The sequence below is a fragment of the Lampetra fluviatilis genome, chromosome 34 (genome assembly GCF_964198595.1).
Source record: "Lampetra fluviatilis chromosome 34, kcLamFluv1.1, whole genome shotgun sequence".
Taxonomy (NCBI): Eukaryota; Metazoa; Chordata; class Hyperoartia; order Petromyzontiformes; family Petromyzontidae; genus Lampetra; species Lampetra fluviatilis.
Genome location: NC_136308.1, coordinates 3,917,703 through 3,933,899, shown reverse-complemented (window position 1 = coordinate 3,933,899; position 16,197 = coordinate 3,917,703). Strand labels below are relative to the sequence as shown.

Here is a 16,197-nt window from a genome sequence, read left to right as displayed (position 1 = left end):
TAATAGAAGAATATCATATATCACAACTTAGATGAACAACCCATAACTCTTGCATACAGCAAGGGGAAGAGGGGGGTGGAGAGGGAGGGAGACCTGATGACGGCGAGATGTTAACTACCTTGCCTGGTACACAGGAGGTCGTGGGTTCGATGCTGTATATTTGTAGTTTGCATATTCTCCCCGTGGTCGTGTGGATTTTTCTCCGGGTCCTCCGTTTTTTCCCTCCACATTTAGAATCAACGTCGTGCTTATTTGGCTGCGACAAATATCCACATGATGGTACGCCACTTTGTTGACCTACAATTGTGTGGCCAGGTTGCTTATGACAAAGAGCTACATAGCTTCTTACTTGGTAATATATATTATTACCTGGGAAAATGCACTCGATAAATACTAAAAGGGACTGACCATCCAAGATCAAGTCCAAGCGTGGCTTAAAAAATGCATAGAGAGGAACTGTTTCTGTAAATTTCGGTGAACGTGTTTTTGTACGTGTGAAACGATTCTAACGCCTATTGCGGAGATGGAGTGATGGAATCGGCCGCTTCGTGTGCCGGCTGTAAGGTGGATTGTTGCATTGCTGGACCGTGAAAGGTTGTCATGGCTTCGGAGGGCCTTCATCCATGAATAAGGCTCTGGTCAATGCCATGGTAGTCAAATTAGGGTACAGGACGTGGAAGCTGATAAGCGCAGATTGTAACATCAGTGCCGGTTGTGGTGTTTTTATGGAGTTTAAATTCGCTTACGCAGCAGGTTAGCTGGATGCATAAAAGACCCAATTTATTTAAATGTGTCGATATGCACCCATTGTACTGGTAATTCCATTACCGTGGAATTTACCATTTGTTAATATATTAGCCGGTAAGTGTCATTCATAAATATATGAATTATAACTTCTGTCTTGATTCCACCTTTCATGCAATATGGGGCCATCCATTTAGTACGTACGCATGGAGGGGGGGGGAGGGTTAAACCAAATGCGTACGCTTGCGTATGGGGGGGGGTCTACTGACAATGTACGTACACATAGGTAACGGGGGGGGGGGGGGTGGTGAAGCCTCGATCATAATGTGTCTACATTGGCCTTCAAATGAGTTAGATCGTCCGGCGGTGGACTATCTGTTTGCTTAAACACGTTATTATTATTAATCCTTGATCGTTTCTGTGTGGATTAAATATCGGCCGTTTTATAGGATTCGGTGGGGGGGGGGGGGTGCGTCAAGCGTACGTACGCAGGTGGGGGGGGGGGGGTGTACAAAGTACGCGTGCGTACAGGGAGGGGGGAGGGGTCAAGTTTTGACCGATTTTTGCGTACATATTAAATGGATGGCCCCTATACACACTGCTGTGACTGTCAGTGGTGTGGGAGCTGTGGCACAGTGGTTTGCGCTGGGAATCCAGTCACCCGAGTTCAACTCCCAAGCCGTGGGTCACCCCAGTGGCAAGTGGTATCAGGCTTTTTTTTTTTCGACCTCCTGTAGGATGGCTGAGCCTTAAATGAGTGACTGGTGTGGTGTGTAGGCATCAGCCGTGAGGTGCTGGCCACTCACTCAACTCAAATGTGCCCTTCTGGCTTCAATAGGTGCTCGCTAATAACACTTTCTTCAACAGTCTGTAGAGCGATGTAAAACAACCTCGTGAATTTGTGACAAATATTGATGTGGAATCCGGAGAACCTAATTTAATTCGTAAAATGCGTACGTAATTTTATTGATCAAATAACATACATGCGTTATTGAGAAAGGACCATTAATACACCAGTGTTTCTGTTCTAATTTCGTAAATTCAGAAGAATCTGCAACTCGGTACTGAAAACATGAGTGTCTCTTATTTGCATGCATTCGCAGCAATCTATATCTCTTTGTCAATCCCACTTCTGCTTGAAGCCCTCTCAATCCCAATTTTGGCCATAGGGGATGTTTGACCATACTTCACCGCTTTTGGTGAGTGTGAGCTGGTGAAGGGGGGCGCCAGGTACCGGTTTGGACATCGCTCGCTGCTGATGCTAGCCCGTGGCTGGGGTTGGATTCAGATGGCCAGGTTCATCGTGTCGAGCGCTAACCACTTCTTTGCCACTGCTATACCCCTTGTGTAGCGTGAATTGTATTTTATATCATATAATAAGTACTCTATATGTTTACAAATATAAAAGACTGATGACGTAGGGATGCATTTTGACCTTACCCCTTGCCCTGTAATTAAATCCCTTTTGAGATAATTGCATGCGACTGCCCCTGATGGTACGTTCCACATTGGTTCATAGGTTAAAATGCCGAATAAGTGTGTTAATAATTCAACGGTGGCTATTTGGTCATTAAATATAAATGTGCCATTTAAACCTCGTGATTTTTGTTGTTTAAAATGCATCCATGGGTTAAACACGATATATTTTAATCATCAGCCGTGTTCAATCCACTAATTTTATTTTATTTTACCAGGTAAGGTCCACCGAGCTATTTCACTCTATTTCAGAAGTGATCTGGCCACAAACGATAGCTCAACGAAGTGGCTTATCATCGTGTGGAAATTTATAGCAGCCAAATACTCTAAACGCACGTTGATTCTAAATGTGGAGCGAAAAATCGGAGGGCCCGGAGAACATGCAAACTCCAAAAATACAGCAGGCGTCAGGGTCGGGATCGGACCCATGGCCTCCTGTATACCAGGCGAGGTAGTTAACATCTCGCCTCTCTTGCCACCTCCACTCCTTCCCCCAAGCCAACACTACCTCCCATGAACCTGCAACGTAACACTAACTTGTTAACGAGGGAAATGTTCCCACCAATAGTTGTTACTTGTTTCACAATTGTTAGTATTTATTATTATTAAGTTGGTTTACCCAGGAAAGCCTCGCTGAGTCTCAAGACTGATTGCCACGTTGTCACAGATTGGGGGAATGGAAAATGTGCAGGTGATTGATTTCAGATTTTGGGACGTTTTGGCCAATACCAGCTACGTTGCATGTTTCGTTTTAACCATGGGAGGAAACCGGAGGACCCGGATGGGAGAACATACAACGGTGACCTAATCAGGACTCGAACCCAGGCCCTCCTTGCTGGGAGGCACGAGTGTCACCACTGCACAACCCTGCCGCCATGTGACGTAACTGTCACCAGCATTTAGGGGAAACGGTCTGTATGCGAAGTGCACGGCGTGTGAATTCATTCCGAGACTTATGTCGTTAACTGTGTGCACTTTACAAACGCACTCCCTCCAAAGTGTCTCCTCCATTTAGCGCCTTTCAAGCGTGTCAGTAATTGTGATGGGAAAAGCCAACCTAGGCCATTGTGCCCTGTTCACACCTTTTAATTCTGTCCCTGTAAAACCATTCAACCTCTGTGGAGCGGTAATGGTGCTTGGCTTAAATAGCAGAGCATTTGCCATTGTCATTCAAATTGGCCATAGTAGTCTCTATACCTGAAGACCAATGGCCATTTGGAGGAAATGCTAAGTTCATTAGACAGCTGCCTTGTGAAGTTGGTTGTGTGGGAGATTAGTGCCATGGTTCTGTAACCCATGTCAATTGGTTCTACAGTGGCGAGATGTTAACTACCTTGCCTGGTACACAGGAGGTCGTGGGTTCGATCCAGACTGGCGCCAGCTGCTGTATATATGGAGTTTTTGTATGTCTCTCCCCCTGGTCATGTGGATTTTTCTCCACGTCCTCCATTTTTCCCCCTTCACATTTAGAATCAACATGCGTTTAGAATATTTGGTTGCTATTCATTTCTGCATGACGATAAGCCACTTCGTTGAGTTATCATTTGTGGCCAGGTCGCTTCTGAAAAAGAGCTATGTAGCTCAGTGGGCCTTACCTGGTGTAAAATAAAAATAAAAGTTAGTTTGTTCAATTCGTTTTCATCAATGTCAGTGTTACCGGCTCGTGCCACTGTTGGCTGATGGCCTCCGGTAGACGGACCTCGGGGGAGGCCCTCTAGATGGTGGTCACCTCTACCACGCTCGCCAGAGGTGGCAGTACCCACACTTTACCCCACCGCACTGCGACCTGCCGATCGACTTGACTGGGGCGTCACCCATTTGTTACTGCTGCTGGGTGGACGTCGTTTTCAACCGCCGTGCCAAGCGGATTTGAACTGGCGCCCTCTGGATTGCAAGGCCATTGTGCTCACCGCTAACATTGACACTGCGGAAGTATCCCGTTTGAGTGAATGCGTGAAGCAAACCAATTTGCGTTTTTTGTTGTTGAGTTTCTTGTCCTTCCCCCCACCACACATCCAATTAGCACGGTTGGCTACGTACGGTGCGAAAGAAGTTGAGCATACGTACATACGTCGGGTCTCTCAGTCACAATGCTACCTCGCGTGCATTGTATGAACAATGCTGCTCGTTGAATTTTTTTTTGGATGAACAAAAAAAAATGCGATGCTCGCTGAAGTGGGAATTTATCCTCGTCTGTCCCCGCTTCCTGTCAGACAAATGGGTTAATCAAATCTAGTATTTGGCTGCAGAAATTAATCTGTTTTTTTTAAATAATAATAATTGAGGGACTGGATTGGAATTCATTGTTAAGCCGCAGACTGAAAATACATTACCGTGGCACTCGTTACGAAAACATTGCCTTAAAGCTAGCGGTTCAAGCTGTGCATGTCTTCAGGTGAATATCATATTTCTCTGCTCTGTGAGAAAGGCCTTTGGAAAATTCACCAGATGCATGCTTTCATTTATCTGCAAACGAAAGTGGTAAAGTAGTATGGTCGACCTGGTCAGTCATCGAATTGTTTATCTCTGGCATAGGTTATCAGTGCAAATTGTGCTAAACTTGACAGCCTTGTGTGTTGTTGGCTTTGGTCTGAGAGGTGCGGGGAGTCGGTGAGGTGGCAGGCTTGAGTATGGTGCCACGGCTCTGACTCCGTTTTGTGGTTGTTTACTCGGATAAGGACATGTGAGGTTTTGCAAGACACTATCACTGCATCTGCAAACTTCTATGATACCGCCACGGGCCGAGGGAACACATTGGATATTCCGCAGGTATCTGTGACCTGTCCGAGATTTTTAAACTTCATTGTTAAGCAAATCAAAAAGGGGCAAAAATGTACACGTGTGACTGGTTTACAAAAGTGTGATCTGTGTGCATTGTGGCGATAATGTCACGGACAACGTGTCATGGGGAGTGTGGATGTTAGTTTGGCATGTGGTGGGAGCGGTGGTGAAGCGGTTAACGCGCTGCGCTCTGAACCCGGTGACCCGAGTTCAATTCCCGCCCACGGCCCACACCAGTGACGATTATCTGAACCGGTTCTGTGCCTCCCCTAGATCGACTCAGCCTCAAATGAATACCTGGTGTGTAAACATCGCCACTGGGGAGGCAAAGGCGGCCGGGCGTGGTGCTGGTCACCCATCCCCTCTTGTGCCGTGCCGGCTTTCATAGGTGCTGCTCGCTAACAGCACTTGCTCCAACAGTTTGTTAAGGCTATACAGGGGTCTTTGTCTTTGTGTGTGCGTGTGTCTGTGTGTGCGCATGGCGGTGCAACGGTTAGCGTGCTGCGCTACAAACTCGATTCCCGATTATGGTCAACACCAGTAACGATTATCTGAACCGGTCCTGGGCCTCCCCTAGGTCGACTCGGCGTCAAATGCGTACCTGATGCTGTGTGTAAACATCGCCACTGGGGAGACAAAGGCGGCCGGGCGTGGTGCTGGTCACCAACTCCCTCGTGTGTCGTGCAGCCTTTATAGGTGCTGCTTTCTAACAGCACTTGCCACAACAGGCTGTTCAGCCTATGTGTGCGCGTTTGTGTGTGTAAGGAAATAAGAAATCATTCCTTACGGAGCACACCGCTACTAACAACCTTATCTTACTTATTTGTTGTATTTCTCTGCCTCCATAACTAAATTCAACAGTAATTCTGTTTATTGAATTCGTTTTTATTTTGTTCTGCACTGTTGTGAACAACTGATAAAGATTTTTCACTCGCAATAAAAGCTGCATTTAATCTCTTTTTGTTACTTTCCAACTCCCAAAACAGGGAGAGCATTATTTAATTATCTACATATTTTTGTAAAAAAATTCGCGCTTTTATTATTGCCCTTACACGCGTTCCGCGATTGTGTCATTTGTGAGATTGGATTCTTTGAACGAGCCACGCTCGGCAAAACTTTAGAAGTTCGCTTCTCCAGATGCCACCGCCGATACATTCATCGCACACTCCGATTATTGTTTTAAATTCGCTCGGTGTTACGACGCGGGAGACGTAGGAAGCCGCGTGAACATTGTCTGGACGTGTCGAGTCACCTGCGGTAATGGGCTTCGCTCGGGGAGCAAACCTCTGGCTTCTAACTCGAATGGTAAAGAAATGGCACAGAAATACGAAAAACGCCTACTCGCTTGACTAATCGAGTAGCCAAATGGAAGTGTTTCTCGGGGCGGGGAGACGGGTGGCGAAACGCTTCAGAGGGCACTTTGTCTATAGTACAAGCACTTGCACAGGCGTCTCGACGCTCCCATCTTTCACCATTCCGCACTGACCATCGTGGTGAAATATGGTCAAACAACCCCCGTTGGGGAGTCGCTCGCCCAGCGGTGGATCGACTACTGCGACCCCTACTGTCTCGGGTTTTTCGCGGTTGAGCTGTACAGCTCTCCGGGTTGTACCGTGCACCGTTCGGCGCGATGTCCGATCGTTTCGCTCCACGTCAATGTCGGAGCGAGCCGTCGGGCATCATCCCGAGCAGCACGCGATGCAGCCCGGAAACGCACCGGAGAGAGATGCGTGCGTCGGTACGTCCATGTGCTTCTGTCTCTAAGCCAAACGGCTTTGACAGGTTGTTTACTATTTACTATTTTTATCTAAGCAGGTAAGGCCCACCGAGATATTTTTTTTTCAGAAGCGACCTGGCCACAAATGATAGCTCAATGAAGTGGCTTATTGCGTGGAAATTTATCGCAGCAAAATAATCTAAGTAATCTCAATCCATGCTTCTAAATGTAGAGGGAAAAACCGGAGGACTTGGAGAAAAATCCACGTGATCACGGGGATGTAGAGAGAGAGTCACGCAAACTCCAAATATACAGCAGCAGGGCGTCAGGGTCGGGATCGAACCCACGACCTCCTGCACGCCAGGCGGGGTAGATAACATCTCGTCACCTCCGCTTGTTTATTTATTGATCATCCCTCCCTCCCTGCTGTGTCTCCTCTTCTTCTCTCCCTGCCCTGGTGCGCGCGCGGCCTTTGCCCTTACAGCCGGCCTGAAGCCCGAGACGATGAAGCTGCTCTCGGCTGGCGCTGCCGGCGGCTCCAAGCGGAAGGGGAGAGGAGGCGGCGGTGGCCCGAACAAGGAAGACGCGACCCCCACGGAGGAGGCCAAGGTGGAGGGCGCGCAGCCCGTGCGGATCACCTTGGCCTTCCGGAAATACGTGTTCGACCCCAACAAGAAGATGGTGCAGGCCTAGTCGTCGCTACCGATCGGTGCCTGCCCACCGCCGGACAAAGTCGACACACCGTGGGCCATCCTTTGCAGTTCTGCGTTGCCCGTCGTCTTATCTCGTTGCTGTGTATGAACTCATATCTCCCATCTCTGTGGTGGTGGTCTATAGATGCACCTTCTTTCTCGTCATTAGGCTGCCATTCCATCACCAGTCTTGTACATCGGCCGTTGTCCATTCGAAGAAGTGCGCCCTTCCCAAGCCCATTTACCTTTCCTAAAAAAAAAAGTCGGCATTCGTCAACAATGTTTATTATACTAGGTAAGGCCTGCTGAGCTATATAGCTTGTTTTCAGAAACGACCTGGCCACAAATGAGAGCTCAACGAAATGGACTTATGTGGAAATGTATATCAAATACTCTAAATGCATGCGACCACAGGAAGAGAGACACGCAGACTCCAAATATACAGCAGGCATCAGGGTCAGGATCAAACATACGACCTCCTGCATACCAGGCGAGGTAGTTAACATATCTCCACCGTGGTGTCCTTTATTAAAAATATAGGTGACGTTTCAAGGCAGTTGTCATTGTTTTCTTATTGAGCTTGTACGCAAGCACACTGCCAAAGCAGCATCACCAAATAATTTGTTTAAAATGTCTTAAATGTCAATACGATGTTTCTGATTTGTGTTTGTTCTCTGATCCATGCGCGATTCAATCTGCCTCAGTATGATTTCAAGAATTAATCTCGCCACACGCGCCCACTGACAAAGTATGTATGTATTATAGGCCTCTTTATCTGCGTCCTTTAACATTTATCTACCTTGCAGCAATGTTTGTAACCCAGTGGAGTGTGCCTTAACTCTGGGAGTGTTTAGCTCTTTTGCAAAAAAATGGCAAAAACAAAAAACATTTACGATTGCCTGAGCGTAGATGCACGAGAAATTAACCGACAGTTAAAGTTCAGTTGAAACAAAGTAAAGATTCTGTAAGCCGAATGGAATCCACAGCACTCTATTGGATAGATCATATCTCATCCTAAGCTGACCATGTGTCAGCCACCCATCATCTGGCGTGTAGAGTTCTCATTACTGACGCTACATCACCCAATGAGAGATAACTTGTTGAGAAATGCCCATGGCCTTACCTGCCACCATTCCATCAGTCAATTCAAATGAACACGCTTAGAACGCCCACAATTTGAACTTCATTCAGAGGCGAGCGGCAGATAACTCGGGCAGGCAAGAGAGAAGTTTTCACATTCTGGCAGGAGGTCAGCAACCGACGCGTGCATTGGAGGAGGGAATGCATCAGAATAATATTTATTTAAATTGGAGCAATTCAATGAACTATGAAGCTCTGTTTGACAAATGTCCAGTGCCGGACGAGCTGAGCCGTGGCACAAACGAAGTTCACCGCGTCTGGTCCCATGGTCAGGCTTGACGAGGAGGTGGAGGAGGCTGTTGGAAATGGATCGGTGAGACGCGAGGAGAGCGATAGGTAGGTTGGTGGCAAATGGCACGCGAATCACACTGGATTCTGATTATAATTTAAAAAATATTGTCTTTTCCATTTTTTTACATTGCATTCTCAATTTGCTGCTAACTATAGAGATTGATCCAAAATCTGTGTCTGATTGGTGTGAAGTTAACTATCGCAGTGATTATTTGTGTACAAAGTGATCAGGAATAATAATGAATACTCATATGTTACGCTTAAAAAAATGGAACGAATTATTTGGTGGTTGTTTCCAGCGTGTCTTTTGACTTTGGAAGCGAGAGCCACCACTGAAGCCGATGGGTAGCTGTCAGGGCAAAGAGTCCTTTTTGCTCTGTCTACCAAGCTTTTCGCCACATTGTCTACGCTGTCGGTAATGGGTGGCACCGTTTTAGAACATTCCTTTGATGAATTCGCCCAGTTTTTTTTCTCAACAGGGTGAGTCGCAAATAGCAACACGACTTGACAGCGCAGTTTTGGTTCATCTTGGATGATATTCCCGAGTGTCTGTCGAGATCCCTCCGTTACTGATGGACAAACGGAGAGCGAATATATTATAAAAAGCTTCCAACTTTAATTAGACTGTGCGAGAAGAACGTTTGTAAGTCAACCTTGAAAGACACTCTTCACAAAGATGAACCTTCTTCTTGGTTTTTTGGGTAAAGTCACTTTGTCTCCCCGACAGACCTGATCTTCACCTGAGGACGGCTGCTTGCGTTGTGGCCGAAACGTCGTGAGAATTATTTTATAATGTTTTTTATTATTATTTCCCTTCTGCGTGACTTTACCGAAAGAACCAAGGAGATGAATCCCTGCAGTCACGAAAGCTTTAAATCGAAAGATGGACCTCTATGATTTTAATGTCGCGTTGGCAAATCTAGGCCACAGTCATGCTTCGTTTTGGTCACACCTTTGACTGCAGTGCAGTTTCCGAGGGCCTTTGTTCAGCTTATATCTGTAACCGAGTACGAACTATTAAGTAAAAACTCAGTTTTATATCCTGTAGCGTCATTCCCACAAGGCCTCACAGCGCTTTACAACAGAATCACAGTTTAAAAAAAAACCTTTTACATTAAAACTAAGAGGGGAAAACAACCTCCACGCAGATGGACACGCGAGAAAAAAAATGTTTTTAGACGAGCTCGAAAAAGCTCGACTGACGGAGCGTCCCGAACGGGCCGGGTCGCCCGACTATTGAAGGCTCTGTCAACAATTGAACGCAGATTTATTTGTCCTTCACGTAAAGTTTGCCCGGTAACAGCCGAGTACCGATGGGTTTTGCTGTGAATTCTGCTGGATTGTGTTACAGCCGCGCCACACACAGGTCTTAAGAATCCCCCTCGTGGACATTGATCAAAGGATAACTTTAAGAAAGTTGCCAATATACAGGGTGCTTCAAAAAAATGTGAACACTTCCGAGAATTTGCAACAACACCAAAATAAATGTGACTCCGGGCTCTGGAGACCACCTGGAGAAGATTCCAGGCACGTGTTGACAATGATGGCGAACAAGTGGAGACTTTTTGAAGCTATTAACATCACATTTGTTATCATGTTACAGTCTATTATTATCCGTTATTTTTCCATTAAAAACGATAGTCCCATATAAGTGTTAAAACATTTTTGAAGCACCCTCTACGAGGCCAATCGGTGCCCTTGACCTCACGACTCCCTGCTTCTCTGCAACTCCAGGCTCAAGGCTTTTCTCTTTGTCATCTGCCAATGACTCGACTCCCTCTGGTAAACAAATAGAGCCCCACTGTTCCTGTACGGCATCGTGGAGATGCGATCGCATCGAGAAGGAAGGCGACATATTAACGAAAGTTTTTACTACGCAGAATCTGGCGCAAAAAGACGTCGCAGATGTGCGCTCACATCGTATTCTGGATGCCTCCGAGTTGCGAGAGGAAACTCGAGAGAGTTGCCAACAGGGGTTTTTGGAAAGGGTTGGAACACGGATAATGGTGTTGAAAGGCGCGCTAGTTGCGACGTAGTTGAGACGGACACTGTTTTGTCTTGCACACGCCAATCAGGCCAAGATTAAGTTCTTTTTCGCGGTAAAAAGCTAATTAATGTTCATTAAAGAAAACAATGAAATTATCGAATGGAAGCTGTAATTAATGTATTTGTGATGGGATTTAAAATAAAAAAAATATGCAATTTTAGTGTGTGTTATGGGTTTCATTTTTAGCTGTTGTACACTTTTTACAATTATTAAGCTTGGCAATGCAACGCTTGTAAATGCCGTCGACACTGATCATCATCAACACGGTCATCGGCACGCACCGGATAGGTTTTGGACAATGCATGTTTCAGTTATCAGCACGAGAGGGCCTCTGTATATTTAGGCGGTCCCTATGTATGTTGATATTCCCTAGAGCTGTGGGTTCAGTGAACCCTTCCATCTGCCATCACGCGGGGGGGGGGGGCTTGCGGCAGTTAATGTGTGTGCCTCCGATCAGCACGGCTGGCCACGTACGGTGCCAAAGAAGTTCAACATACATCCGTGTGAGACCCTGACACCACTCACTTTAGGCTGCGTTAACGCAACAAAAATGAGGTGCTCTCTTTAGGAATCCAACGCGTTTCCGAATCCAAGCACTGGGCTTGGAGCATTTCTCATAAATCTTCCAATTATATAAAAACACAATTAGCCAGACGAAAACCCCGATCGCCTTGCTTTCACGAGCTGGTGCATTGTCGCGTCAAGGCAATACGTACTGCTGCAAAGCGATGTGTCACCACAGTTGGCAAAACATTGAAAATGTTGCGGCCTTTCGACGGGGGAAGCTGGCCCAAGTTCATCGGAGCGTCACGAGTTTTCGGGAATTGCTGCGAAGCCTTTGGGGAAAACAATAAAAACAATAAAAAAACCACCTACATAATTACCGTCGTCATCATCGTCGTCGTCATCATCGGCCACAGTCGTTCAGCGTCATTCGCCCGCCTCTTTTTTTCTTTATTTCTTGTCATCTTCGTGGTGTTGTGCGTAGGTCGCGTTTCTCCCAGGTACAATGTTGTTTCCATGAAAGTTGAGTAAAATTACACGGTGTTTTTTTTTTACTTTCTTCTGTTATAAATCGTAATCTGGAAGTGGCTCAAACATCGCGAGCGTATTCGCGCTAGTTGGGAGCCGAGCTACTTGTGAGGACGTGTGCGCGATTTCTCGGAAGAAAGGAAGCTCCCGTGGGTTTGATTGTGGCCCCGGGTTTGACGCACAGTGACTGAGCAAGCCGGGCAGGCTTAGCAGTTGGCCACTTGGTGAACGCTCGATAGCGCAAGGTGAACAATTTCGGTGAAGTGTTTCAATGCAACGTCGATTTACAAAAAGAAAAAACTTTAAATAAAAACACGACGGGTAGCGTTTTGGGAAGAGGCTATTCTACAGAGTACATGGCCTATTATAGCTGAATAGCCCTTCTAGGAAGAAGGGCCATTGCCTGAAACGTCGACTATTATGAATGTATTTTATTTAGTTCACAACGTTATTGACGAACTTGGTGAGATGTTTTTTTTCATTGGGGGTTGTGTGTGTGCACCGTTGTCAACGCAGCAGCATCACCACCAAAACATTTATTTAATAATATTGACTGAAAGTCACTACATTAAAATTGTTGGTTTGGTTTTCATTTATAGTTTTTTACATGTTTAACGAGCTGGTTCAGTGAGATCTTCTTGTCCATAAGAGGTTTTTTTTTGGGGGGGGGGGGGTGTGGTTCGATCTTGTAAATATAAATGCGTCGTTAAACCCGCGCCCACCCGACACAGCCAATTAGTAAGGTTTTATCACGGAAACAAAACATGCCGATTCCTTACTAGTTCAGCACACCGGTGGCGTTGGGGAGTGCACCCACAACAACGTTTACGATTCGAGCACTGTGACGTTTCGCCGGTAATTGCAACCAGCATCACCAGGCGACGCATTATTAATGCCCGCGTCAAAATACGAGGCCAGCACCCCACAAGCGTGTATGTGAGCTGCAGATGTGATGCTTTCCTTGAGCTTTTTTATTTAATTATCACATCACGGTGCGTGCACGCATATCTTCCCTTGCTCAGGTTGGTAACCCCCCCCCTTCCCCTCCCCCCGCTTTGCAGTCATCGATCGTTCTCGGCTCAGAATATTCGAGGTCCAGGCAACGGTTGAGATTCTTATGCTGGCCCAGCAGAGGGTGCCAACGTGAGGCCCATTGAGCAAATATTGAGAGGGAAATCAGTAATTCTGTCTGGCTCACGCCCGTGCCCTTTGTTGAACGAGACGTAAATGATCGTCCGTCTGTGGACCCATGCCAAATACTGTGATGTACTTGCTGGTGCCACCAGAGATGTCAACATTTTAGTTGTATCCGCAGTTTTAAATTGCCAATAAAAAAACGCATTTACATTCTTGAGCAAGCATGTAATCGCTTAATCCACTTTTATTGTTATTGTCCATACACAGAAATTGGTATCACTAAATAGTGCTACTTCTAGCGGTACCGAATTCTGCTCTTCCCGTCCATGGCATATGAAGGGGAGACCGCTGAGCATGAGTCGAGATGCTGTCTGCATCTTACGTACGCACAAATCTGTCGAAAACTTGCGTGCCACAGGAATGGTGCACGAGTCAACTCTGAAATTATGCACACCACAAAATGTTAACCGAATTAGAATGTGCGGAGCAATCAATCATCGCCACATACTCAGTGAGACCTTTCCTGGGTAGACGAGTTGGAATGACAATAAACAAAAACATGCCAGTGGCAGACATAGCAGCAGCAGCAGTTATACGCAGGGCTTCGTTTGTCACTGAACATTCTCAGGGTCGCTGGTAGACTTCCACCTCCGATCAGCACGGTTGGCTACGTCCCGTGTGAAAGAAGTTCAACATGCATACATACTGAAGTAGGCACGTGGCTAGTAGACACAACCAAAGCAGAGCAATACTGGATGTGGTGTGCTGGTTGGGGAATGTTTTCTCGGTTGACAAAGCTCGGACAGACACGGATGAATTTAAGGCACGATTACAGGGTGGTCCAGATGTCACGTGACCTCCAATTAATTGACCCCTAACATTTGTTTCGCATTGCGTATTCATTGCTGTGCTCACGCCCATTGGTACACAACAATATTCAGTTTTGGAGAATTAAATCGAGGTCGCGCGACATCTGTACCACCCCGAGTACATTACGTCTCTACAACTCAATTGGGCCAATGGCCGAATGTGCGTTGCTCGTAAGGCTCAAGGAATATTGAAACAACACGCACAAGACATGGGGACGTGACCATGATTGCTGGAGTGTACGTGTAAAAGCGAGTACAATTGATTCTAGATTTGAAGCTTTCGTGACTGCAAGGAATCATCTTCTTAGGTTTTTTCGGTAAAGTCACGTAGAAAGTAAAATAAAATAAAAACAAAAATCACGACGTTTCGGAGGCAACACAAGTCTCCGTCATCAGGTGGGACCGTCACAGCCAGATTAGCTGTATCAAGCTAATCTGGCTGTGACGGTCCCACCTGATGACGGAGACTTGTGTTGCCTCCGAAACGTCGTGATTTTTGTTTTTATTTTATTTTACTTTCTACGTGACTTTACCGAAAAAACCTAAGAAGACGAGTACAATTGCTTTTTTGATTACTTGTGTTGTGGTTATTGCAAACATGATGCCTTGAATAAAGGTGTCAGTTTTGTACGCGTTTAAAAGGGTAAAAACCTACTACTATATTTTGCCACTGGTAAAAGAGATCTCAAAGTGTAAATGCTTACCCCGAGCTCTCAATACTCTGACATTGCACTGTGTTTGAGTTGTACGCCTTCTGGTGTCATCTGGTCTAACACCAATGGGGACTAGGCTCTAAAGAAAGCCGTCTCGGGTGTGGACCAATCAAATTCAAGGACAGCGCATATTATTATCATTATCAGAGTTGCTTCTTTTTGTTTGCTTTTTTGACTACTTGTGTTGTGGTTATTGCAAACATGATGCCTTGAATAAAGGTGTCAGTTTTGTACCAGTTTAAAAGGGTAAAAACCTACTACTACGAGTACAATTGGTTTAGAGCGGTAGTGCGGCGGTTTGCAATGCGCCTTGTGGACCCCCTTACCCGAGTTCGATTCCTCGCCAAGGCACGCGTAGTGCCGCCACGGTGGCGAGATGTTAGCTACCTCGCTTGGTAGGCAGGAGGTCGCGGGTTCGATGCTGACCCTGACGCCTGCTGCTGTATATTTGGAGTTTGCGTGTGCTCCCCGTGGGTCAAGTGGATTTTTCCTCCGTGTCCTCCGTTTTTTTTTCCCCTCCACATTTAAGAATGGACATCACGCGTTTAAAGAGTATTTGACTGATTTCGATTTAAAGCTTTCGTGACTGCAGGGATTCATCTTCTTGGTTCTTTCGGTAAAGTCACGTAGAAGGGAAATAACCCAGCTTAAATATACGCTGCCAAGCCTGGTGGTGTTCATTCAGATGCTGTCTTTCCGACAGACCTGTTTTTCACCTGAGGACGGCTGCTTGCGTTGTGGCCGAAACGTCGTGAGAATTATTTTATTATTTTGTATTTTTATTATTTTATTATTTCCCTTCTACGTGACTTTACCGAAAGCACCAAGAAGAAGTATTTGACTGCTATAAATTTCCGCACGATGGTAAGCCTATCGTTGATTGCCAGGTCGGGTCTAAAAATAGCTATGTGGTATAGCTCAGTGGAGCCTTACCTGGCAACAAAAATATAACATCGTTGAGTTTTTATCCGTAATACAGTTTTTTTTGGGTTAGATCGCGTAAATATAAATGTGGCGTTAAACCCGCCACCACGCGACACAGCCAACTAGTAAGGTTTATCACGTGAACAGAACGTGGCCAATTCGTCACTAGTACAGCAACACCGGTGTGTGTTGGAGAGCCAAGCCACAACATTTACAATCTGAGTACGACGTTTCGCCGGTAAGTACAACTAGCTTCATCAGGCAACAGCCAGATTTGGGTAGTGGCGGGTTTAACGACACGTTTATATTTACGAGATCTAACTCAAATAAACCTGTATTACGGGTGATATTGGTCGCCAAAGCCTACGAGTTAAACAGTTTAGTTTTTAAACTAGATTAGAAGCTTTCGTGACTGCAGGAATTACTCTTTGTTTCTTTCGGTAAAGTCGCGTAGAAAGAAATTAAATTAAATAATAATAGAATACGACGTTTCGATTGCTACACAAGCAACCATCATCAGCTACAAATGAATGAGAAAACAAACGTAGTAAACTTGGAAATATAATGCAATACAACAACAGAGAGTCGGCTAACACAGCAGTCACCACCCCACCTGGATGATTACATTCTTCCA

General features: G+C 45.9%; 1 protein-coding gene across 2 annotated transcripts in view; it reads left to right on the top strand.

Moving 5' to 3' along the window:
- EEFSEC (eukaryotic elongation factor, selenocysteine-tRNA specific) overlaps positions 1-11,024 on the top strand; it is a 68,195-nt gene extending 57,171 nt beyond the window's left edge. Inside the window, exon 10 of one of the 2 annotated variants that reach the window (XM_078872314.1) lies at positions 7,203-11,024. In XM_078872314.1, coding sequence (XP_078728440.1) covers positions 7,203-7,411 — 209 coding nt within the window. In that variant the 3' untranslated portion in view covers positions 7,412-11,024. The remainder of the gene's footprint in view (positions 1-7,202) is intronic. The other variant, XM_078872313.1, reaches the window with a different exon arrangement.
- Positions 11,025-16,197: the final 5,173 nt, after the last annotated feature.